Source organism: Esox lucius, chromosome 2 (assembly GCF_011004845.1).
Source record: "Esox lucius isolate fEsoLuc1 chromosome 2, fEsoLuc1.pri, whole genome shotgun sequence".
Classification (NCBI taxonomy): Eukaryota; Metazoa; Chordata; class Actinopteri; order Esociformes; family Esocidae; genus Esox; species Esox lucius.
Genome location: NC_047570.1, coordinates 5,852,251 through 5,880,138, shown reverse-complemented (window position 1 = coordinate 5,880,138; position 27,888 = coordinate 5,852,251). Strand labels below are relative to the sequence as shown.

The 27,888-nt window shown below is 40.5% G+C and overlaps 1 protein-coding gene across 12 annotated transcripts in view; it reads right to left on the bottom strand.

The window, feature by feature from the left end:
- ambra1a (autophagy/beclin-1 regulator 1a) overlaps window positions 1-27,888 on the bottom strand; it is a 115,082-nt gene that overhangs the window by 18,620 nt on the left and 68,574 nt on the right. For all 12 annotated transcript variants that reach the window (XM_029124808.2, XM_010899376.4, XM_010899383.4 and 9 more), the window contains 5 exons: window positions 16,387-16,572; window positions 15,368-15,522; window positions 9,327-9,466; window positions 1,687-1,797; window positions 986-1,182 (listed from right to left, as the gene is read on the bottom strand). In XM_029124808.2, coding sequence (XP_028980641.2) covers window positions 986-1,182; window positions 1,687-1,797; window positions 9,327-9,466; window positions 15,368-15,522; window positions 16,387-16,572 — 789 coding nt within the window. The remainder of the gene's footprint in view (window positions 1-985; window positions 1,183-1,686; window positions 1,798-9,326; window positions 9,467-15,367; window positions 15,523-16,386; window positions 16,573-27,888) is intronic.

Here is a 27,888-nt window from a genome sequence, read left to right as displayed (position 1 = left end):
CTAATGGACTCCTGCACCCTGCGTGTGGTTATTGACTGTGGTGAAATGGAGTCGAAACCCCACGCAACTATAGTACTCCCATCCGTGGTGGTGGGGGGCACCACTGGTCAACATGGAAAAAATTATACCCTCTTATTGTATCAGTGCCCCATTAGATTGCCGTTTTTAATGAGTGTATGAGATACAATACCACAGAATCTGTTGCTGTGATTTGTTACATAGACAAAATATGCTAAAATCGGGGGGCACTCATAGATAACCCCTGGAGACTACACACAAATAATGATCCACCTGACCAAGGTCTGAGTTTCAACTAAACAAGTAATTGCTTCCTGTTGCCAAGTCCTGTAAGCCTTCAGGGGGTGCCTTCGGTCTTCTCTGTATGGAAATAGATCACGGATGTGAAGAACGATTGCAATTAGGTTAGGTCCTAATCGCCAACTTGGTCAAATGAAAAGGATTCAATAAAAAGCCAGTTAACGTTTCTAATTTCCCAGTTTTGAATTCCTGACAACAGTGAGCAGCAAATCCTCAGCTGTGACAGATGGGAAGTGAATCAGAACAGTGGGAATTGTCTTGTGAAGTAACTTAATCTCAATCTAGTCTTGAATACAGCCATGGAGTGACTTTAGGAACAAATCTTCGTTAGTAAAATCACCTCTGCAGTCACTGATTATTTGAGAGGGTCGCAGGTTGACATGATTAACAAGAGGATCAGAGGGATGCTACTTGCTCAACTAATGACCGTCGCTGAAAATGACTCATTTGAATAAGTGCTTACTAGACGCCCGAGGAGAGCCTAGGGCTCGCTGCGCTTCTGCGTTTAGCATATCAAACCAAACCGGGGAATACGTTTGACAGTAATTCAGCTAAACCTTAGAAGACATGACGTTAAATAGCACAGTAGAACAGGCTAAAAGGGTAAATGGCTGGAGGGATTGGGGAGAGAAGACCTGTACATATCAACATACACTGCTGGACATACCCTCAGTTGATTGGGTGCCCCGGGAGGTGCTGACAACCGGTGGGTCCCGGTTTGTTTGTGTCCCGGCATTCAACAGCTGTAGGACGGGGGTCTGAGTGCCTTGTGATGTCACCGAGGGGGCGGGGTGATGGAGCCGGAGACGAATGGGGTTCATGAGGCCAGTGTCCCTCTCTGACCTCAAGGGGGCGCTGCTGCTGCTGCAAAACACAGCAGTGTAGCCGATGATGATGGGGGCCGTACAGAGGCGCACCCAGAGACTCAACGCTGGGAAAAAGATGCTAGGTGTGTTCAGTGTCTGGATGTGTGTGTTGAAGTGTGTATCGTTGTTGCTCATGCCTGCAACTGTGTCTGGGGGAGTGTCGCGGTAGCGAGCCTGTGGCACGGTATGTTGGGAGATGATAAGGCTGGGTTAAGATTGAGTTCAAAGCTGACCAGCGTTTCTGTGTTAACATCACAACGCTGTTTGTGTGGATAACGCTGTTGTCGATATTGCATTTTGTTGAGTCCAATGTCAAAACAGAAGGAGCACTGCCTTGAATTTGAACTGAAATGTACACTTTAAAGGTACAAGGCGTTCGTATCATTGCTGGAGGAAAGAAATATGCCAACATGCACACTTTTCTGAAAAGCACACCTAGCTCACACAGCTAACTAGCTCTATAAGAAAATGTCCTCAAAGACTCGCCCCTGCCAATTCTCACCCTGGTTGCTCTATGTTGCGGTTCCCAGCGGTTCTGCCACCTCCACTGTTGTTGACAACAAATATAGGTTCACTGTGCTCAGATGGGATGTCTCCGTCTGACTGGGCATCTCTGGAGGGGTGTGACGAAGGAGTGACACAGAAAGGGAAAGAAAACAAAAAAAAGAACAAAGAGAGGGAGAGTGACTCATTACTGTTCTGTTGTCATTAATGTTGGATTATTTGGCCCTATTTCAATAATCACTAGATTTTCAGTGCCCATGTGCCCACAGACACGTTTGGCACTAAACAATAGAAAGGTCTAAATACCCTATGTAATTTTCTTGGGGTACTGTTACTTTTTTGTGGTGATAAATGGAGAATATTTTTTGCTGAATCAACAGTAGGTTTGATTTGAACCCACACTGCAAGTGTGCTCGACAGGTGGATTACCCAAGGCCATATCGTACACCAGTTTTAGCTCTGACACAGGACTTTTGACTAACCATGTAAACATTATACAGAATTGTGCACTAATGCTTTCAGTACTTTAATGTTTCCCACTTCCATCAATAAAAGGGTTAAGGGTTAGGGTGTGAATCCTGTGCAGTACATCCTCATGTAATATGTATAGAGGAAGGAGGTTGTACAATTCCAAAAGGCAGATCCTCACACTGGTCCCCAGCTTCAGATTTGTTTTTGCAGCACTGCTTTATTGAATCACAACTCAAGAAGACAGACTTTTCAGGGTTGCTAGTCAGACACGGATTCCTCCATGTTTGTGATTTCCTTTGATAAAGCTATTATGTGCATGTGCTTCAGCTGTATAAATATAAAAAATCTATAAAAAAGGAACCTTGCACTGAATGTGAAAATGTCTGTTCAATTGGTGTTTACTATAACCATAAAATGTCTTGAACCGCTAAATGAGAGAAAGAAATACAAATTCATATCAAAAACGTTCCTGTCCAGTAGGTACAAAATCAATTTGGAGTCAGGATTAGATTACATCTTGAAAGAGACAGAACGGCCATTTGAAATGGATTAAAATCACATCCAAATATTATTGTGGGCAGAGCACAGGGAGAATACAAGCTACTCAATGAAGCGTGTTTAAATGGGATAAGTGGAGCTGGGCTGAAGGGTTGGTTTCTGTGGAGATGGCACTATTAAGACTTGCCTATCGGTGACATCTTATTAGAAGGAAACGAGCAAAAGTTTCCACATTCCATTAATCCTTAGCATCAGTGGACAGGCAGACGACTCAGCGAATCAGCAGGCCGGGAAAAACACTGTGATAAACTGTGTACTTAACAACCCTACAGCGATACAGGAAAATGGTGGATAATGAAATATTTGATAAAAGACCCACTTTTTGGGGTAGTTAACGTGGATAAACTGCTGGCAGGCATTAAACGCGCGCAGATATCTTACCCACACATGGACTGGTTCTCACACAGGGGAGTGGTTCCCTGCTCACACGAGGGAGTGGATAAGATTGTGTATATATTTTGCAAAGACCACACTTGTGTAAGCCAGGCCTGTCAATGGACTGGTGTGCAGAAAGAAAAATGGATCAGTGAGTGAGAGAAGGGGGGAGAGGAGGGGGGATCCTTACTTCTCACTCCCCCTCAGGCAAAAAGAACATGTCTGAGAGACAAATTGAGTGTGTGACACTTAAATCGCTGGAACGGCTGCCCCTGACATTCCTCTGCTTTCTTATCCTGTCAGAGTGGTTGCTTTACCTTACCTACACACAGTAAGCAGACAAGGCAGGAGGAGGGACCAGTTTTAATCCCCCAAAACAAGACAAAGTCATCTCACATTTGCATGAACCTGACACTTCTGTGTGCCAGTTAAAAGCCAAGAACTGATAGCCCAGCTCCCACCTGGTGTTCTGTACCTAGGTACACTGCCAACAGCTTCAAAACATGTCGCATGTTGAAATGTCAGACATCCTATGAACCTGACGTGTTGCAAGTTCTGTAATGTAGGTAACAGAGATCTGCAAATATGTCCAACGTACAGTTCATTAGATGCATGCTAAAAAGACAAGCTTGGACAGAGCCAAGACAAACCTGCATCCAAGGTGGTTAATTGGGCACTGCTTGCTTATTCATGAATGAAATGTAGCCGTCGGATCAGGTTCATTAGCAAATACCATCACGTCCAGCTGAAGCGAGTGCAAGCGTCCGAAGTTTTACTGGAAACTCTAAACCATTCTGAATAGGAACCAAAACCATTTGGACAGTTGTGTTTGGGGTTACAACATGTGTGTTTGTGAGGACACAGTACCTGTATGACAACACTATGACATGCACAGTATCTGGATATCATGTCGGTGAATCTTTCTTCCATTTTCTGCTTCAAACTGTTTGAGAAAGGCCACTGTGTAAAGTGACAAGCTAAGGCGGGATAAGCTAAGGTAGGTGTACAACCATGGTTCTTGTTTTGGATAACCTTATAAAGTCTGCAGTAACTGATGAACTGTAGACCCTGTTCTAATTAGTGAAGAATTTCATCATGTACTATTATTAGCCCATAAAGAGCTTATAATTCAATAAAATAACATTCTATACCTGCGGCACACAAGCTGCAAAGTACAGCTAAAAGAACAGGAATATGGTCCAACTTTCAGATTGAAAGATAAAGAAATAATTTATAGAGGTTTAGGAACAAGACAGGAAATGTTATTTCATGAGACCATTTCCCAAAAAAGGACACTATCTCTCCGTACCCTGATCTAATTTCAGTTTCATCAGCAACAACACTTCTCTGCTGCAAGCAAAGCTGCTTAGAGCACAGCATATTTGATTAAAAAAGGTTACATTGCATTATTTTTCATGCCTTTTTTTATTTTCTTCAGATGGTAAAATGGGAAGGTTAGAAGAGCCAGGCATGGACAATCGAATCATGGGCCAGAAAAATCTGTCCCACATTAGAAAATGACCACTCCCACCTGTCAGAAAAACTGGGATTTATCTGAATTCTAACCAAATCCTTTTAAGTTAGGACAACGGAAGGTAATATATTTGGTTTGGGAGTGATGACCAATAAACTAAAAGATCTGACTGCCAGAGACATCTGTGTTAAAGCTGAGGTTGACAAACTGCAAGATGCAGAACATCTGTTAGATTAGGCTTTGCAGGTGGGTTGGCATCAACCTGAAAGGTCCAGCTGCCTTCTGTTGTAATAGAGTTCATTTTTACTAGACAATGACCCACAGAAATCTGCTGCTCCACTAAACTGTACTCCAATTGTGGGTCAAGCAACTGCTTTTTCAGTCAGTTGGCATGTGGTCAAGGTAAAAAAGGGGTCTAATAAATTTATTATCATGTGGCCCATGACAAACTCATGTGTAGTAATACTATTTATGCTACGTATTCCAGCCCATTGGATTCAATGGGTATGATGATAAAGGGAATTAATGACATTTCAAAAATATATTGAAGTTCATTAATGGCTTGAAGTAACTCTATGAATGTCTCCATACGCAGCCAACTCTCTCACTCAGGGAGAGCAGGGTCGAGCGAATGGGACTGCAGTGTCAGAGGGTTAACATTTCTCTCCCCCACTAAAGTGATTGGATAGAACACTGAAATACTGAACATCTACATGGAAAACAGGTTCTGCCACAAAAACGAATGGTCTGTCACAGCGAACACACAAAATTGGGGAACGCCAATCCTTTTTGGGATATACCGTATACATTTAATGTGAAAAATCAGTCAGGGGTTTTGAATTTGACATTTTCTAATGTCTCCTCCAAAGATGGCTCATTGGCTTGTGCAGTAATGATCTGTTGACTGTTGTTAGGGTTTTTCTTAGGGTTATTCTTTACAACTGAAAGTATGTTTTGGTCATCCTGGTCTTGGTCTTCGGAGTCTACCAGCTTGTTACAAATGCTTAATCTTCAATGGTGACTTCTTATTGATAGCTCTTGCGCATGCACTCACCATGCAAAAAGCTGCAAAAGCAATTTTCTATATTATTTTAGTATGCTAAAATAGATGAACATAACATGCTGTAATTTCAAAATCATACAATATAGATAAAAACACTTTCAAATTAAAGAGATTACTACTGTGTTTACCACCATAGTCAAGGATTACTACTGTGTTTAACACCATAGTCAAGGTTTACTACTGTGTTTAACGCCATAGTCAAGGAGTACTACTGCACTTTAACGGCATATTCAAGGATTACTACTGTGTTTAACACCATAGTCAAGGTTTACTACTGTGTTTAACACCACAGTCAAGGATTACTACTGTGTTTAACACCATAGTCAAGGATTACTACTGTGTTTAACGCCATAGTCAAGGAGTACTACTGCACTTTAACGGCATATTCAAGGATTACTACTGTGTTTAACAACATAGTCAAGGATTACTACTGTGTTTAACACCATAGTCAATGTTTACTACTGTGTTTAACGCCATAGTCAAGGATTACTACTGTGTTTAACAACATATTCAAGGATTACTACTGTGTTTAACGCCATAGTCGAGGTTTACTACTGTGTTTAACAACATAGTCAAGGATTACTACTGTGTTTAACACCAAAGTCAAGGTTAAATCCAAGTGCTGGTATACAGAGCTAAAAAGTGTCACAGTCCAAATAATTTTGGAGTTCACTGTAGTTACAAGATCGACTATGCATTCATATCATAGTTATAACAGAATAGATTGAAAAATCAATACCCTTATTACATTTTGAGCAACAGTTTATCACTGAAATGGCTGACTGTATGCTTTGAAGTCATACTGAATGCAGAGCGCCAACATTGAACAATCGAGTGATTTCGCTACAAGAAAACTCACAATATAAAGTGGATGTATTAAAAAAAGTCAAATGAGCAGCCTTAAAATCATTTTTCATCCAAGCAAAAAATTCAATCTCATGGGTGGTAGGAAAACAAAAATAATTGATTGAAGATGATTTCAGGGTTCCTGACAATACGTACAGCATGAGGCGACTGCCTCTTCATCTGAAAAACCTGCCGGTGGGCAAATCAGAAAACATTTTTCTCAAGCAAATTCACACTGCCAACACATGTGAGAGATGCCAGATGCAAACAAATGCAGCTTCCTCAGCCTCGGAGAATAAGACATCTCTGCTAGTTATTCTGGATAGGGCACATTTTTTCATACATTTTTATTTGAGCTTTATTTAACCAGGCAAGTCAATTAAAAACAAATTCTTGTTTACAATGACGGGCTGGCAAGTGTGAAAAGGTTTTCTGGTAGGACTTGCTAAGATTCAAAATAAAAATGTAGGACAAACAAACAGCACAGGCACATGGCAACACCACAATAAATACAAAAGCATAAGAAACACATCAGGAAAAGTCAGACACCACAAAACCACATGAAGACCTAACAACACAACATGGTAGCACCGCAGCATGAAAACAAAAAAGCATGGCAGCATCATGGTAGCAACATAGCATGACAAACCCTAAACACGGCAGGAACACAACATGGTAGCAACATAGTATGACAAACCCTAAACACGGCAGGAACACAACATGGTAGCAACATAGTATGACAAACCCTAAACACGGCAGGAACACAACATGGTAGCAACATAGTATGACAAACCCTAAACACGGCAGGAACACAACATGGTAGCAACATAGTATGACAAACCCTAAACACGGCAGGAACACAACATGGTAGCAACATAGTGTGACAAACCCTAAACACAGCAAGAACACAACATGGTAGCAACATTGTATAACAACCTCTGAACACGGCAAAAACAACATGGTAGCAACATTGTATAACAACCCCTGAACACAGCAAAAACAACATGGTAGCAACATAGTATGACAACCTCAGAACACGTCAGCAACAAAACATGGCAGGAACATTTCATTAACAACATTTTGTCAATATCTTGAGGACTGCTCACTAACAGCGAGCTAATCAAATCTGTGCAAAAACAATGAACAGAACTACGCCTTTTGTGTGTATAAAATAATTCAGGGATCTAGTATTGCAGTTCTGGAAGCACAGAACAAACACTTAACATGTTGAATTCATATTTTTGCTCAGTATAGCATGACATCAACACAACATGGCAGCAATAGAACACTGACCAACATAGTTCAGCACAAACAGTAGGAAGAACAAGACAGCAGAGGGAAAAGCACATCCCATGAAACTTGCAGTAAAATTCCTTCTCACTACAGAGTGAGTCTAGGGAGGTCTTGCTATAGCCATGCGATAAACCCCTCAGACATGTACGAACGTGTCATATCCACAACACAGACAATTAGTAGACCAGACAGAACACGAGAACATCCGGACTTGGGGTTCTGATCTTGATTAGACTCAATAATGAAAAAAAAACATATATAATAATTCCCAGCTCAACAGTGTAACAGGAGATAAGCCATTGACTGCAGCTGAACTGTGCCAACCATACAAAACACACAGGCGCACAGGGTTATAACAGGCTTCCCCCAATGGAGACGTGGGGCCGACGTTGCAATGGTTTACTGTTTACTGTGCGCCTGTGAGTGAGGCAGTGTCTCCATGGGGAGTACTGGGAATGCTCTTCATCTTGTGATGACTGTTAGGTTATTATGCACCTGTGGTGCTCTGCAAGCTTAGGAATGCCATCACGGTATGTTACAGACCGCTTCACGATCTAGATGGGGCGGAGGAATGGATTTATTGCATGGTATCACAGGTTTTGATGTGGTTTTAAGCCTCACGAGTGTACAGTCACATTCCCTGGGTTAGGGAAAATGGTGGTTGGATAGGAAAGTTATCGGTGTAGTAAATGAAAATAACATTGGGCTGCTAATGATTTGCATCATCTTTAGGAACACTTTAGATAATGCCTCCTCAAATTATGATTTTTTTTGGCTAGACAGCTAATTGCATTTGGCAAACTTTGGGTTTCTGAGAAGTCTCCACTTTGTACGTATAAACTTGATTGGTCATATAATGCCCATTTTACTGGTGGTGGATTAGATCCAACATATAAGCCAAGTTTTCCTTCATCAAAATAACAATGCAGGCCTGTGGGTCAGGAACAACTGCTAATCCTTCTCTAAACACACATTTATTTCAGAATCCTAAGGGCTTAGGGGAGAAATAAACATAACTGAGATTATATTTTTTTTTGATGTGACTGACCGAGTGAGAACAAGCTCTGGACTAGACTTAGTGGAAAACCACTGGCTAAATAAGTCAGTGGGCGCTCCATCGATCAACTCTGCCTGCCCTGCCGGCCTGCCTGCTTGCATGCTGTGGGTGGGAGCTGTAAACGCCTGCATCCCTTCCAGGATGCCAAAGGCTTTAAAGCCATGAGAACTGGGACTCTCTAAAGGGGTGTTACGTAACTATACAAATGAGGGGATTCTTGTCCTCAATAGCAACAAATGTATCTAAAGCGGGAAGAGAAGATACACAAATTGGCTATTATTTCTTCTGTTCCCGTACAGATGTAAAACATTGAGTCACGTAGAGAAAGGTGCTTGGGGTGGGAATCTAATCTAGTCCTGGTTTAAAACCACTGTGTTAGTTGTCGAAAATGTATTGAGAGCACAAACCTAGTTCTCTAACCCAGGGCAGACGGCACTGGGAGAGAGACTGCAACAAAGAGAAAAAGAAAAAAAGAATAAAGAATAGAAAGTGAAACCTTACACAGGTCTGCATATGACAAGGTCTCCCTTGTTGGTACCATAGGCAAGCCCCTGGCCAGGCTCCGGGAGCCATCGGGCTGAGTTGATGCTGACATGTCTCCGCTGGTCAGCGGCCATGGGATACACCACATCAAACATTCTCTGTAGGGAAAAGGGAAACAGGGAAAGAAAGTCAATACCAGCCTCAACAAACAGTATGACAAGATGACAAGCAAATGTATTAGTACCACTTTCCCACCACCTTCCCACATTAGCTTTGCCTGTTTTCATTTAATTTAGTGTTATGATAGTGGTTACGAAAAAACCTGCCTCAGAACCTGAGACAGTATCCATTACAAGTGTGGGAATAACAAGACAACAGCATTAGGACAAAATTCTGTTGATGAGCCGATTAGCGCTACTGCACCATGTTACAAAGTAGAGAGCTGTTCCCAGTTTTAACGGTTGGCTGTCTGCTTAATGAATGTAGTGAAGGGGAGACGTGTCGGGATGCTCATTTAAGTGCTGTCACCTGGGCTTGTCACACCACTTCTGAGTTTGACTAGACAACACGGCTGTGACAACCACATCAGGTGACGGACACAGGTTCTATACATCCGGGCTCTCCTTGTACGCTCGGTACCCCGAGAGGCGAAGATGAATGACCACATACCCGTCGTTCTCAGCTCAAATTCATTTTAAACGACTCTGCCAGAGAGATCCCCGCCCCCCAAAGAACAAAGGAGAGTGTGGTGAGAAACGGTTTCATTCATCTCCAAAAGTGGGAGCAAGACAGCAGAATTGGGGATCTGTGTGAGAGCTGTCAGCGCTGGCAGTTCAGAGAGCCTCTTCGGGCTGTGTATACACAGACATAACTTTGGCGGTTTGTCAGCTGTGCTAGCAAAAAATTCAACAAATTCGAAAAAAACATCTAAGACAATTTTCCTAGATATGATACATATTCTGAATTTCCATTTTAAAAGAAACAATAAGTCATCATTGTGAGACACATTATTGAGCAAGACACCTCTTCGACCTAATTGATGTAGGATTCACAGTATGTTGCCTACAAAAAAAATTCTGCAATGTTGTTTTTATCACCTTTCAAAAAGCAATATATTGTATTGCTTTGTTGGCAATTGCCTTTTTTCTGGCATATTAAAATTTGACCCTTCCATTTGTCTCGTTAACAGGATCTGGTGGCAAATCTACAAAATGGGGAAAAATATTTGTTATATATATATATATATATATATTTGCTGCTATACTGAGAAAAAAAGAAATCCTGACTTACCCACGCTTCCATATAGAGCCTGTGAAATGATCACCTTTGCATGGTATTCAGTGTGGAACTGTATAGGGGAAATATTTATCCCAGAGGTGTTCAACCCTCTCCACAGGCACCCCCAGCCATTCCATGTATTTGATGCATTCCAGAGCAAGCACACCTGATTACACTTGTCAGCTAATCATCAAGCCCTTACTTAGTGAATCAGACGTGCCAGATCAGGGCTACAAAAAAAAAGTGAAATGTGGGTCCCTGAGGAGAGGATTGAATACATCTGTTTTAACCATGTTGTCCAGCATACAATAGTCAGTTTGAACTTAATCACTACTTACATACAGTAAATGTAAGGGATATACAACAACGTTCTCTACAGTAACTTTGGAAATAACATCCAGAGCAATGGTACGATGTGTAGCAGCGTTTCTTTGCAACGTTTCTTTTTGCAATGTAATGTTCAGAACAGAGTGGTTCTCCCGCTTATGCCATGGTCGTTAAGTCTGTCTGTTGAAAGGATCTATATACAGTGCATATTCAGACTCCATGTTTTCCATATTTTGTTACATTACAGCCATATTCTAAAATGGACTCAAGAGATATTTTACATATAAAACGACACACAGTACCAAACAATGACCAAGCAAAAACAAGTTTTTAGAAATGCTTGCAAATTAATAAATAAACTCCCCTGAAATTATTAGAGATTATTAAATTGAACTAAGAATTCACTTGACACACTGTTGAAGTACCATTGGCAGCAATTACAGCCTTGGGTCTTCTTGAGTATGCCTTTGCAAGTTTGGCACAACTCTATTTAGGGGCTAAAGAGTTTGGTTTCACCAGACCAGAGAATCTTGTTTCTCAAGGTCAAAGAGTCCTTCAGCTGCCTTTTGTCAGACTCCATACAGGCTGTCATGCACCTTTTACTGAGTAGTGGTTTCCCTATAGCCACTCTACTATAAAGGCCTGAATGATGTCCTTCTGGATTGGTAGAGCACGTTTTCCCATCTCCACACAAGAACTCTGGATCTTGGTCAGAATGAACATTGGGTTCTTGTTCACCTCCCTGATCAAGGCCATTCTCCTCTGATTGCTGAATTTGTCCAGGCAGTCAGCTCTAGAAAGTGTTTTGGTGATTCCAAGCCTCTCAACATTTAAGAATGATGGATGCCACTGTGTTCTTGAAGACCTGGTGGTGCAGAAATATTCTGGTACCCGAACTATTTTGGTTTCAGAACTCTACGGGCAATTCCTTCAACCTCATGGCTTGGTTTTTGCTCAGACATGCAATGTCTACTGTGGGACCTTATATAGACAAGTCTGTGCCATTTGAAATAATGTCCAATCAAGTGAATTTGCCACTGGTGGACACCAATCAAGTTGTAGAAACATTTCAAGGATGAAACATGTTAACAGGATGCATTGGAGCTCAATGTCGAGAGTCAAAGCAAAGGGCCTGAATACTTAAGTAAATAAGATGCTGTTTTTTTTTAACATACATTTGCAAACATTTCTTTAAAAAATTATAATAATATTGGTCATTGTGGGGTACTTTCTGTAGATAGATGAGGATATTTTAAATCCATTTCAAAACTTGAATGGGTCTGAAGACTTTCTAATTACACTGTAAATATAGAATTATTAAAATAAACAACTGGGTAGAGTTTGTACCAAACTAAACCTAATAAACATGAATTCAATGATAAAAGATGTAAGTACACTTAATTCCTACTAGTGAATTATTGCTTCGGTGTGACAAGCCTAGCTTAATATTCTGTGCACAAACCACTGGCACTCACTCACATAGCTAACTTTAGTGGCACCATGAAGAGAGGCAAGAGGAAAAATAATGTAGCTGACAACCATCTAGAGCAACTTATACATGTTTTGGTAAATATTCATCATTACACAGGGTGTAGTTTGGTTTATTAGGTTCTGAAATCTTTTGAGGCATTCTAGTGATGGAAAAGTTGACATTCAACTAATACAGATTGTTTTGTACTTTTGTAAAAATAAAGACACTTGACTCTGTTGATTGTAGTCAATAACATCCAGTTCATCCAGGCAGGACCTGTACTTGTGAACGGAAAAACTTAAAACATCAAATAATCATGATTCTACATCTCATTCAGCATAGGGAGCTTTTTGTTGTAATTTGTGACAAGACTTGTAAAAATGTGCTTTACTCAAGGTATATTTCTGACTACTAGTCATATTTATCTAAATGATTAGTTCTCAGGTTTTCTGGAAAGAAGCAGTGTACTGTATGTTTTGGTTCTATAAAGATGTGTCTATCATAATACTCCATAATCAACCAATTTCTTACATGTTCCGGCAGGCATGCAATCATCAGTTCTAAAACTGTCTTTCTTAGAAAACACTGCCTGCAGCTTGACCAATCTTTCTCAGTGCACGTGAAACAAACAGGTGTTGTTCAGAGAAATTAGTTGTAAGACCGCATATGAATCCTGGCAGGACCTACTTAAGGACACACCTTTCAAACAAACTTAATTTGAACAAATCATTATTGTTTTCAATTGTTACCAAAGGCTTTCTGTATGTTTTGGTTCCATAAAGCTGCGTCTAAAAGAAAATTAAATAATCAATAAATGTTTGCACCAATTATGCATCCAATTACCAGTTCTAAACATATTTAATATATCCTTTAATGTTACCTGCAGTTTGACCTTCTCTGGGCATGGGATACGAACAGTTGTTGGTGGGAGAACTCATTGAACCAGAGAACTGTGTATACATTTTGCCAGATTCTGTTATAAATCTGCCAGCCATTCAAACTGAATGATTTACTCAAAGTTTTTCTTTAGTCAGTAAAAACAGTGGGTCAAAAAGAATAAAAAATCTCATCACAAATGCATTGTTATAATTTATTCCCATTCATAACAACAGCTTGTAAGCATCTAGCCTTTCTTGAAAATACAATCATTATATTTTCCTGTAATGGAAAATAAAAATGTGTCTACAGTTAAAGCAAACATTTTGTCAGATGACCCCAATCCTCCCTAAATTAGTTGAGATTAATTAGAGTCCAGCACTTGTTGCCAGCAATTCCTTTCAGGAATAAGAACTTCGCAAAAAGTTGGTGTGTTTTTTATTTTGGACGTTTGATAGGGTTATTCCTTTTAAACAAATCAAGAATTGGCTTTAATAAATAATGAAACAATATTTCAAATAAACACAAACTGCCTGATTGGTTGAATTAAGTGTATTGCTATTCATTGCTCTCTTTAAACTATATATCTGGTCAGAAAAGGTCTGTCACACAAACTTCACCACTGGCAATGTGAGGAGTTCGGAGTTAGAGTTACTGGTGCTGGCACCCGACAATTTCCTCTCAATTATCGAATAGCCTAGTTGCCATGGCTACATGGCATCTTCAAAACGGGTGAGGGACGGAGAACATCATAGACAGCGAGCGGCAGAGGGAGACAGACAGAAAAAAAAATCAAAGTGGCACCCTGGTGCTGTTTACTCAGCCGAGTCATTAGAGGATGCCCAGGGAGTGGGCCCGGCTTCCTGCTTTCATCAGGGCCTCTGGGAGCTGCCGGCTCTGGGGTGGCCATGTGACACTAGGGCTGTTCTGGGTCATTGGGGTGTCACAGATGGACCCCCAGCCCTGCATAATGCACAATATAACCCTCATTCTTTACATGACACCTCCCAAAACCCCTGCTGCATTCTGAAACACAGAGCTAAAACAGTGCCTCTGTGCTGTCGTATACTCAGCCACCAGGCAGACAGCTTTCAAATACTTTTCCTTTTAATTTATATGTGGGACACAATAACCATGGCAATCATTATAAAAAACTGCCTTCTCCAAAAACAAAGAGAAGGGGAAATGGTTCATAGGGTGGTCGTTCCTGTTCATATTCCACAGTACTAGTTGCACTGGTAGTGTGTTTCCAGTCATTTCGCAGTCGCTAATTCAACTCTAGTTTGCAGCAATGCCAACCATTCATATGTGAATGTGGGGGAAGCAAATTCCACAGAGCGGAAAGGGAACGAAATCTACAAAGGGAGATCTAGATCTCGTTGAGTTAATGAAAGAGTAGGGACAGGAGGTCTAGCATCCTGTGCAAAATGTGTTACTTAATTACAATTGCTCACTACCGGTATATAAAAACCAGTGCCGGCAGCTGAAGGCTTGTGAAAGTACACACAACGATTTCAAGTAGATTTTTTATTTCCTGGTAAAAAAAAAAAAAAACTTAAGCAGATCAATAAAGATGGATGCACTCTGTTTGGTCCCTTCCGAATCCAGTTAAAGAGTTAATGCAGACAGTGCCAGCATCTGTTTGCTTGTTTGGGGTTGTTAATCTGGCTCGCTGTTGTGAAATAGGGCTGGAGCCACAAGGGCTTTATTGAAGTACTGCGCTGTATTGATTTGTATGTCGGTGTCTCACAATCTTCCTCAGTTGGTTTCGGGATAATGAGGGGAAAGCTATTGTTCATCCAAAAACAATAATGGAGATGGAGTAGCTATTTATAGCTCAGGGTCTACCCAAATCGCATAGACAACAATATACAATTGGATGACTCTTTACCAGCCGAAGGAAGCTCAATACGTACATATCCTTTAGCCCCAGAGGTTTCCTATCATTACTGTCACTATGAGGACGCTTACAGATAATACCGATTCTCACCGGCATTCTTGTGTTGAATGCAAATAAAGCAGGATCGACAAGCAATGACAAAAGCACAAATCAATGGCATAGTACTAGATTTGTTCCCGAGCACGGGTCCGCCCCGGCCCAACTCACCCTCATGGAAGTCTCTCCGCCGTGGGGCCGTTGCAGGCGGAACACTTGTGCGACCATGTGGTCTGTTGTGTGGTGGAGTAGGATCCTGCGGGAGGCCAGACCCACCATCACGTAGCGGCTCATTGGGGACAGGCTGACCGAGATGGCATTAGGACCTGGACGAAAGAGGAACACTGTTACTTTACCTCACGTTGAATGTGGCTAGTGTCATCGTCCACATTGACCACTTTGTCAAGCTTATAAAGTCCAACCAAACAGCCAGTGGCTCGTTAGATCATTTGGATTGTGTTCTGAATGTCTCTAGACCGAGCAGTTGTAAATAACAGACAACAGGAACCATGCAATTGCACCGCTGTGCCGCCTTTGATGCCTTCGCCTGATGTACGCTACCGTAAGCAGGCTAATGCAAGTCGGTTTCATTTTACAAACCAGAAAGGGCTTGATGTTTTTTTGACAACTGCTAGATGCTGGTTTATCATCAGAAACAAACAGTAAAAAAAGGTTGTCATTAAAGGCAAGAGTTTAAAATACTATAATACAAATAAGGAGTCTATCCAAAGTGACGAGTCCCTCTGCACCCACCTGCTAAAGATAACAAGGTCCCTTTGTGTACATGGTGAAGGTATTTTCCAGGCTCAAGTATTGGAAAGTGTTTGTAGCTACTCAAAAGTAGCTGACAACTGTAAATATATTACTGTATGCATTGCCACTGTGGGCATAGACTTTCTCTAAATAATTAGTTTTGTATTTATGGCTAAGTTAATTGAGTAGGCCTCCCACATTCCCACATCTACTGAGCACCGAAAAAGCCTTGCCTAAATGAATGCTTTAATTGGCCTTTATCTAGCTTCATGCTTAATACTCCTTAATTAATAAAGTAAAACTTACACAATACAGCTAAAAAGGGTCTAAAGATGCAATCAGCAAGACTGATAGGACACAATTACATGTCAGCTCAGAACATCGTTAAGCAGTCCCCCTAGCGGCCTGCCTTGTCACTGAGAAAGAAGAGGACTAACCAAATCTTTTGGAGTAGAGCATCTCTCCCAGGTTGTGTGGTGCCAGGGAGTACACGGCCAGGATGCCCTCGTCAGGGAAGCCCCGCTGGCCTGGTACGAACACAGCCAGGAGCTGCCCGTCAGCAGAGATGTCACAGCTGGCGTCGTTGTAGATCTTGCAGCTCTGCACTAGCACATTGACCGAGGCTGCAGCGCCAGGACAAGAGGGAAAACCAGAAACAGGTGTGAGCATTCAGTTTCACCCATCTATTGAGTAGAAAGCATTTGCTCATGATGGAGTCATGTGCTCAGACTGTGGGGATAATGTTTAACACTCCCACTCTTAAGAATGTCTTGAGATGCTCACACTGAAGAAAGTCCTAAACTACAGCAGCATGAAATTAACATATCAAATGTATGATTTGCATGTATAGCAGTCGCAACTGTTTGCTTTGTTTTGGGGAGAAAAAGAGGGTGATAAACGTCCAGACTTTCTCTTGCTGGTGTGATGAGAAAACAAATGCAAATTCACCCTTTTACCAAAATTTAAAAAGTAAGGAATAACTATTACTTGAATATCAACTTTGGCATTGATCTTAATGTGACATTCCAACACTCAGCACAATCACTTGCCGCCTCCCTAGAGGAGAGAACAATCCAGTACTCCAAACATGATTAAGTCATTTCTCATTGAAGGCTGAGAGAGCAATACTGGTTACGACGACCTTACTGACAACATGATGTATTGATGGAAATGCATTCCAGTTTTAGGTTCAAACAATGCCAACTCTACCTTGCTCTGCATATAGAGCCTCTTGACCGCTGGGTGAGCTCCGAACTCAGTCCGGTTCTAAACTAACAGCTGACAGTCAATTAAGCTACAATCTACAAAGGTTTTAAAATATGGTAGTGCATCACGAGTTACAGCGGAAATGAAACAATCCACAAGAGCATTGGTAAAGGCATGAGATCGATACTTAATTTATGCATTCAACTAAATAAACCCCTTTGCTGAAAGCTAATGGTCCCATAGGAGTATAAGTCAAAAGTCGAGTAAAACACTCCTTGCCTCGATTTTTCCACAAAGAAAGGATATTTCTTAATAAACAGCCCATTAGCTGACGCCATGGTTGGCTGCGTCTAGTGTTTTTGGGGTCCTTTTATTGCAAATGTAAAACCATGACCAAATACATTTGGGGAGGGGGGTGGGGGTGTTTAAATTCAAAGATCGTATACTTGCAAATACCAAAATACTACGTCATGTCTCAAAACATATAAGTTTTACCTCTATATCACCAGCAAGAGCCTGGAGCTGCCCAGCTTAGCTGACTCAAATGAATCAGGTATTTAGTACTTTAGTATTTCAGTACATGATAAAGGGCTAATATTTCATTGCCATCAGGAATGTAGCCGTAGTCGCCCCTCAGGTGAAATTCATTTGATTGCAATTAAAGATTAAGAGGAAGGTGTTTGCCAATGGAGCAGCAAGGGGACCTGCGCCATCTAACAGTCAATGCTCAAACCCTACATCCCACCTAAACTCTGTCATGCAACCTCTGGTCTTTATGCCTTCCCATCCCAACAGGAGTGAAAGCAACTTACTAAAGAACTTTTGAGCGTCTTCCAAATAAAATGTTAGGCTGGACAAACGCACCTAAACCAACTTCTCTTATAAACATCAGGCGAATAAGGTGTGTTTGTCCGGATCTACAACTAAAATGTGTGCTTCTGTGGGTACTCATGGATCTGAATTGGAAACACTGCTCCAGCTGGTCATCGCCTGGCCACACCACTGTTGAGGAAGCTCTCCTTTTAATAACCCAAACCAAGGATGTCTCTCTGTCATAGTAAAAATACCGCTGGGCCTACTGGGTTGCAATGCGGACTGTGGTGGTGGCTGGTGACGGATGGGGTTCTTTCCGGGTGGAGTCGGTACACACTGTGCAGGGCTCTACCAGGGGTGAATGCAGCTGGTTGCAGGCAAGATTTAAGCCAGCCCGTTTAATTAAGTAAAGCTGTGATGTAGTAGCGGCGTGGGGCCGGGGCAGACCCAGTGTTTTACTCTGTGACAGCATTATGAGTGCAATCCGTCTAGCCTGGCGAAAAAGACTAATGTGGGCAGACCACGCACGCCTGGGGGGACAAGCGGCCAGTGGCTGTCCATTTGGGCTTCCACAAACAAACACACATTACTTTTGTAGGTATGCAGTATAAAACGCAGAAGCAACTAAGTGCGCTGTGTTCTGCAAAGAAATCCATCAGCCTCCACACACCTTTGGTCTACACTCAGCTTCAGTTATTTCCAGTAATTTTTTATGTTTAAATGGACTACTTTTTTTTTTTAAGTAGATTATATGTACAGCTTCAAAAACAACACGTACAACTTGATGAAATTCTGCCAAAAAGCAATACAATTCCCATATCTTAGGGATAACCCAAGGGTGAACAAGTTTTGGGTACAGAAGCATAGAGTTTTGTGTCGGGCCATTGACAAAAAGACCTCTGGTTTGAATTCCAAAATCTACAAGCTGAGAATCTGTCATTGTGCCTGTGAGCAGGGTGCTGAACCCTAATTGGTCCAGTCACTCTGGAGTCTGCTAAATTACCAAAAATGGAAACGTTTTAAGAAAAATAACAACAAAAGCAAAATACATTAATGCAAATGGAGTAATCATATAACTGTGGTAAGAAACCACTATTCAGTTTTCCCTCACTACGAAGTAGGCTAATTTAAATTAATGGTTGGTCTTTCTTACAAACAATGGAAATGGTGTGTGTTGTGTAAGACGTAAATGCATTTATGTCATACACTGGAAACATGGGATGAATGGATAATTGTTAAAATGAAAATGGATACTTTTTAATGTCATGCAATACGCCTTCACATTCAAATGGCAAACAAACATATTAATTTACTGGCAAATTAAACCTCATAGCCCCTCAGCAATAAAATTGGTCTAGCTTCCTGCTAACATTCACAGGACAGATAGCTTTGTCATGTTTGAGAAAATGTTTAGTCCTTATAATTGGCCGAATACCCCCCAAAAGCATTTTTTTGGAATGGATGAGGCCTAAATTCAAACTTTCTTGGAGGATTGCCCCTCCTGTAAGAGCTTTTTCTTGCTCTCCCAGCCTCTTTCCAAAAATGATCTGGCAGGGTGTGTCATACTACAAATGAGCTTTCCCCTTTCAGACACTCTCAGGAGGGATGTTCTGCCAGTAAGGGCGCAAAGCTCTGACTAAGTAGGGATGAGAGGAGAGACACTTTTGTGGCCCCACTCGTATGTTTCCTAATCTAGGACAGGTCTGGGAGGAGAAGATGGGAGCTTCCTGGCTATTCGATCATGTTTTTCTTGGCGATGTTGGCTTACGATCCCAGGCATACTGGGTGGATTTGCCAAAGACAGAGGATTTTGTATCACAGACCCAAAATGGAGTCAGGGCAAGCAAGGTCAAAAAGTACCAGAAGGATTTAAACTAAAAAAAAAACTTGGGTATCACAGTAAGGCATGAAGAGCTTTGATTCAGACTGGTTCATAACATGAAGGAATGCAATATGGAACTTGTGCTCTAACAGTGGAGAGATGAGACACCTCTTCCGTCCCAAATGTAATTAATAAGGGGAGAGTCAATTAGAGAATGTGCGTACAATGTAATCCTTGCCGTGGGAGGTTACTATCGCACTTCCTCCATCACCCCACAGCTCCACCAGACATCTGAGGACACAACATTGTTTTTTATTACACTTTCTTAAAGAAAATGACGTGCTTTCCGTTAGGGCAAGAGCCTTGATGTTAATGTGCTTTTCCAACAACCAATTAATTTGGCGCGGGAAGAGAGTGCCTTTGAGCATATTCAGGCAGGCTACAAACGGATTAGGAAAACCAGGCACTGCTCTCTCAGGGGAACAGGGAAAAATTACTCCTTTCACATTACCTGCTTCATTGGCAGGAAGGTGTGTGTGTGCGGCAAAATAAGGCATACTGCTGTTAGTTAATGTATGCTTTTCCCAGTAGTATCAACCAGATGCTGTAGTTGGGCCAAGTATTTGGCCATGTTTAAGAGAGACTACCATCCTTCTGGTTTTCGTGTTCTCCTAAGAGAGACCATATGGTTCTGCACACAGATATATGCAATCGTCTCGCAACCACCAATTACTCTCCGAGGGTCAACTTCTTTCGGCATGTAAAGCTCCTTTGAACATACTTCAATCAGTCCTGGTTGTGCAAACATGCGCACACTTGTCCATCAAACACTGAAGACCCCTGCTGTTGCAGTTGTAGACAGAGTCAGGCGGTCAAAATGTCAGAGAAACAGAAACAAATCAAAAAAATTTAGATATTCTGTGAGACGTCCCTGCATATTTGGTAAATAATGAAGTTTCTTCAAAAAGACTTAGTTGAGTATGCATTGTTTAAACACTGTACCAACAGCCCTTCCAAAGTGTTTCTAGAAGCAACCCATTGTCTGTCCAATATGATATAAATTCTGGGTAAGATAATGACTCCATAATGCAGCCAAGCACATGCGGCGGTTCAGCTTGGAGTTCAACACTAACTAACTAATATCAAGGTATTCCAATTATACCATCCAACTTGGTTGGTAATTGCAAAACTTTTTTTAGCAATATGTCTCACCACGTATATTAGCATATCAGTCAGTAATCTGCATTTGAACTTCCAGGTCAATCGAGGAAGAGTCATTTGCATTGAAGCCGACAGCGTTTCAGAATCTAGAATCTCTGGTTCTAATCATGGCTGAGACGTTTCACGGATGCACAAACACACAAGGCATTCGTACATTTATCCCAAACAGCTGTTAAAGTTCATAGTTAAAAGGCAAAACCCAGATCAATTATATGAGCAGTATGCCGGAGAGGGGCCAAATCCTAGGCTATCTTTGGAGCTTAGTTAAGAGACATACAGAAAACATCCAGTGTAATCTCAAAGAAAGGAGCAACTGGGAACATCACCATAGCTTTGATTTAAAACTAAGTTCTGCAGGAGAAAAAAGCTATTATTGTTTTTAGATTTATTTGAGCTTAAATTATTTACCTCATCTGTTTTCCACAGGTTTGACCTTTGGCTTGAAATACAATGCCTTGCAAAAGTATTCCCTGGACCAACTCTCTCCTATTGGAAGTATTTTTTAGTAAGTATATACTGTAGCATCTTTGCACACAGTCTCATTCTTCTTGGCAGTTTTGATTCAGGTTATTCACTTTAATTGGATGAAACTTGTGTATAGATTTTTCAAATAACGCAACTGAGATTTGGGGACTTCCCTTGTTGTCTTGCAACCTTCCTATACAGGCAGGTTTTATGCAGATCCGCATGCATGCAAGATTGACTGATACACCATTACCCAATTTCTTGCAACTAAAATCCAACTTCTTCAAAGCAGTTAGAGATCTTCAAGGCTTTCCTTTCTTAGCAGAGCCTGCTTCAATTTTATGATTATTGATACAACTGTGCTCACAGGTATCTCCCAACACTTGGATATTATTCTGGACCCTTCTCTGAATCTATGCATTTCAATTTAACTAACTGTACAGCAGTGTTCATTTTGTCAAGACAGTTGCAGTTGACAAGACGATAACTGACTAAACAGAAAAAACTAAAAGTTTAAGAAAAATACTTTTTCATTTTGGTTGACTCATTAAAATGCAAATCAATTTATAAAATGTTCTGGATTTTTTTTTTATTATTCTCTCTCTAACTGTTCAAATAAAGCTACCATTAAAATGATAAACTGATCATTTCTTCGTCAGTGGGCAAACGTACAAAATAAGCAGGGGATAACTACCATAGCTGAATGGGAGGATTTTGGAAAGTGAGGTTCTCAGTATTTTTTTGTCATTGAAATACATTGGAAAGTGCATCAACCCAATATATACGTATAGGGGACGACAGTGATGTGGCGCCAGGAGAAGTGGGTATACTTATCGAAACATTGTTAACTATCTAAATGTTTTTGAAATATCTGATCTCCCCAAATGTTTTCCTATTTCAAACAGATATTTCCATTCATGCCATTGAAATTGCTCAAACGATAACACGTGTGCAGTACTAACTAGCAGAAATCATTATTCATATTATGTGAACCAAAAAAAGATATTTCAGTCAAAATTACTAAGACTATACTAAATCAAAATAGGGTTCCAAAATTGACACTACGGTAGAATGCTCTTGGGTATTCAATTTCTTTCAGATTCACAGACTGACTAATGATTCTTCTACAGTGAGAATTTTATCCAGAACATTTTACTTGGTGTGGTGAGTGGGTGAGTGACATGTGTTTACAAATGATTGGTCTTCTGAGCAGAAACTTGAACGTCCGGGACACAAAATTACAGTGGACACTGAGGCTATGTCCACTTTAAGTTATGGTTTCAGACAGTAGCCTTTAAGAGTGCCCTCTAAACAAACAAGGGAGCACATCTTATTGCATTTTTCTAAACTGTATTAATAGCTTTCAAGTGGCGTTCAGTGTTTTTACATTAGAGCTTGACATTCATGATTTTACACTTGGTCTGTAACACATTGATCCATCACTTTATGAAATTAACCACTAAAAAGCATTATACTAATCAAACCGGTCTTTAAAATACATCACTCCCTCTGAATTGGAACACCATTTTAAGACCTTTACAGATCTAAAGGGAAGAGAAAAAAAATGCACCATATATAGCAATATCTAAATATTAACTTTGTAAGGTTTTTATTACATGAGCAAAGTAATCTTGGCTGAACAAATTGATGCCATTCAAGAAATGTAATATAGTTTGATTGGTAGTTTGATTAATAGGTATCAGGTTGTAAATGACATTGTTTGCTGCCTCCAGCTATTAGGGATTATGCACAATTTCTGTTAAAATGTGTTAAAAAGCTATGCAGGATGTTGAATCATTTCTACTATCTAGTTCCTTTATACTGAACTTATTTAATGTCAATCATAGTTAACATAGCTTGTACCAATCAAATTAATTCACATCAATTAAACACCAGAGCCAAACAGGCAAGTTCCTATTATTGCATAGCAACAAAGTTTGCTGTGAGAGAAATTTAACAACCAGGTTGAGATGAAAAGCTGCGTAAAATGCAAATAAAAACAAATAACGCCAATTAATTAAACCCAATATTTTATTGACAATAGTGCAAAGACATATCAAATGTTGATCCAGAGAAATGTTTTTGGAAAAATGCACTGCTCAAAATAAACACTTAAATCATACATTGGGTCTTGATGAATTAAATGTATTACAGATGAAAATCTTTATTGTACACTGTGTAATTCGATGAGAACAAAATGACATAACAATGGTCAATGGAAACCAAAATCATCAACTGGGCTAGATTCAAACTCACACCAAAAATGTAACAATTGAAATCATAGGCTGTTCCAACTTGCGTGAATTTCATCACATCAACTCATAATGTGACTCAGTAGTGTGTATGGCCCCCACGTGCCTGTATGCACTCCTGACAACATCAGACCATATTCCTGATGAGACAGCCGATAGTGTCCTGGAGGATCTCCTCCCAAACCTGGATTAGGGCATCCTTGAGCTCCTGGACAGTCTGTGGTGCTACTTGGCTGCGTCTGATACACCAATACATAACATCCTAGAGGTTCTCAGTTGGATTCAGGTCTGGGGAACACGAGGGCCAATCAATGCTCTCATCAGTGAGGAGAAGGGGGTGCCAATGGCGGACCTGCCAATTCTGGTGTTTTCTGGCAAAAGCCAATTGAGCTGCACAGTGCTGAGCTGTGAGCACAGGTCCCACTAGAGGACATTGGGCCCTCATGGATTCTGTTTTTGACAGTTTGGTCAGAAACATGCACACCAGTAGCCAGCTTGAGATCATTTTATAGGGCTCTGGTAGTGCTCCTCCTGTTCCCAAAGGAGCTGATACCGGTCCTGCTGCTGGTTTGATGCCCTTCTACGGCCCTGTCCAGCTCTTGTGTAACAACCTGTCTCCTGGTATGTCATCCGTGCTCTTGAGACTACTGGGACACACAGCAAACATTCTTGCAACGGCACGTATGGATGTGCCATCCTGGAAGAGCTGGACTGCCTGTGCAACCTGAACGGGCTGCAGGTACCGCCTCATGCTACCTGTAGTGACAAAGACACTAGCAAAACGCAAAACGAAGGATAAGGAGAGCAAATTTCTGTGGCCACCCACTGCAAAACCACTCTTTTTCGGGGTTGTCTTGCTGTTGCCTCTCCAGTGCATCTGTTGTCACTTTCATTTGCACCAAAACAGGTGACACTGATTCACAATTGCTTATGCTTCCGACCTGGACAAATTGATATCCCTGAAGTTTAAATTACTTGGTGTTATACTGGGATGATTACATGTTCTCTTAATTTTTTGAGCATTGTATATGCCCATTTTAAATGCCAGCAACATGTTTAAAAAAGGTTTACCACTGTTTTGCATCACCAGTTCTTTTAAGAACACTGTAAGCGTTTGGGAACTGAAGAGACCAATTGCTGTGATTTTGAAAGTGAAATGTTTTCCCATTCTTGTTTGATTTAGGATTTCAGCTGCTCAACAGTTCAGGGTCTCCTTTATCATGTCTTTCGTTTCATAATGCTCCAAATGTTTTCAGTCAGGGACAGGTCTGGACTACAGACAGGCCAGTTTAGGACCCATACTCTTTTACTCTAGAACCATGCTGTTGTAATACTTGCAGAATGTGGTTTGGCATTGTGTTAATGAAATAAAGAAGGCCATGGTGTTTGCAAGTGTCTTACTGAAAGAAACATGGTGTTTGCAAGTGATCCTGAGCTCATGCAGTGATATCCACTACAGAATAATGCAGTGAGGGCTGAAGATCGTGGCCATCCAATATTGGTTTTTTCGGCCTTGTCCTTTGCGTTCAAAGATTTCCCTGGATTCTCAGAATCTTTTAATTATATTATGTACCGTAGATTATGAAATCCCCAAACTCTTTGCAATTTTACATTGAGAAACGTTATTCTTAAATTGTTGCACTAATTGCCGGCGCAGATTTTCACAGAGTGGTGAATCCTTCCCAGCTTCTGAAATGCTCATCCTCTCTGGGATGCTCTTCATATACCCAATCATGTTACTGACCAGTTGCCAATTCACTTAATTTGTAGTGAGAGGTTCCACCAGGTTAATTTTTAGTATTAAACGTTTCCAGTCTTTTGTCGCCCCTGTCCCAGCTTGCTGGCATTATATTCAAAGTGGGCATATTCAAGGAACCATAAAATGTTTCAGTTTTAACATTTCATATGTTGTTTTTGTACTATTTTCTATTGAATATAGATGATTTGCACATCTTTGCATTCTGTTTTTATTTACATTTTAAACAGCGTCCCAACATTTTTGTAAACGGGGATGGTAAATGAGTTCCTTGGATTCTTTGATTTATCCCAGGTCAACACATCCTTTGACCAAAGTACATATATAGATTGATTAACAATATTGGTGTAAAGATAATGTCCCTACTATAGCTAATAAGAATGAAGACGCAATGAACAACAACTTTCCTACACAAAAAAATACAATTAAGTATTGCAACCTTAAAAAAATTACTGTCAACCAAACCCCAAATTTAGCAGATTCATGAAATCTGGAGGCAAAGAGACTACCACAGCATGTTTACAAGAAATAACCCAAAAATAATTGTTTGGTTGTCCCTTGAATGCATTAAGCCAGAGTTACTTGGTGGGTGGCATGTTTCGAGGTGCGGCTTGAACCAGCGGGGCTCTGCTCTCCATCCGGTGACCTGACGTCTGGAATATCCTGGCCTGAAGCAGAGTAATAACCAGACCAGGACACAATGTGAGCTTGATGGTAAACAGAGCAACTGAGCTCCCCCATACCCGTACATCAGGCTTGGGACAAAAGTAAAATGCACTCAGCGTGGTCCTGCAGGGAGACACTGTGAAATGAACCGGACCATTAATCCCTTACACTCATGGGAATTGGCCTACATGGCTAGGGCTAAAGTGGGAATATTTATTCTACAAGAAAAGTAAAATGCATAATATGGTTGGAAATGAAAGGGAATTGTTTGGAGTTAATGTCTTAAGACCAACGGTGAGGATGCAACTGTTCAATTGACAAACTTTATATTGTTGGTTTAAAAGGGCAATATGCATGATTTTTACAGTACTAATAGCATATAAACAAGCAAAAATGACCAGTAGACATCTGCAGTCAAAATTTCAATTATTTTTATACAAAATTAATCAGAGTGACTGAAATATTCCCCATTTGAACTTTTTTGCCAGTCAGTCTATCAGTTTACATTGACTTCTAATCTCCATAATGTACACTCCATTTTGACACTTGCAGTACTATCCCTCCCACCCTAAAGTAAGGGAAGAGAAGGAGGAGAAAAGTTGTGTTCTTGTTTATAGGCAGAATTCTACACAGTGCCCCTTTGAAGACCATTTCCAATTTCCAAATTTTTGACATTTTCATTGATAACCAGGTCTGGGAATACTCTGCATACATTCACTACCATGTTAAAAATATTCCTGGAAAATGTGTTAGATCTTTTATATAAACTAAATACTCAACCCTGATCATGTGTACCAAATGTAATCACACTTAACATCGGTCATTTGAGTTAGAGAAGTAGTGTTTGATGCATTTTCTACTTCACTAACAAATTGCAAAAAAAACATTGTGGCCCGACTTAATGGATCCCAATTGCAAATATGTTCATTTGGTTGTTTCGTGATTGTAAACAAACCTACAAAGTTTAATTATATTATTATTTCAGGGATAGGAGTTGGGCCCTGCACATGTTTGTTGGTCAACAGCGGCCAGGTTTTTTTCACAAATTGATTTAATTAGTATAAATGTAAAGATTTTCATACATACAGGCAAAATGTGAAGTGAACATACAGTATGTACAAAGTAAAAATATAATCCGATTACGCGGGCAGGAATTCTGTGCCAATATGCACAAAACCAAACCTCTATTTAAGTTCATAGGTCCATAGCGGACATGTTTTTGTTTTACTGATCTGGTAATATACATTTTAAAGACTGTCATTAAATGACAAATATTAAGTAAAGTGACAATCATTCATTTGGTGCCATTGGAGTAGTGTTTTAATGGTGTTTCACAAATTGAAAATGGCCAAAAAATTTGAAAAGTTAATGGATCCCAATTGCAAATATGCTCCCTTTAAGGTGACAGACTTAACTATACCTGTTCAGGACTGTAACTCAAATGAGGTGTGCGGTGAGCTGGCAAATGTAAAAATCCCAACATCACCACTGTGTGGATTGAAAATTGCTCGCACTTGTTTTTATTGTCTCATGGTTCTTAACATATGCACCAATTAGAATTATAATACCATTATGCCTGCAGAAGTTTTGTGCATATTTATGCAAAACCACACCCATGCCCAAGTTTATTGTTCAATAGCGGCCATGTTTTTTGACATACTGGCCTGCTTTATATAGATTTTAAAGACCTTCACCCATAGATGCCAAATCGGGCATTTGGTGCCATAGGAGTAGCGTT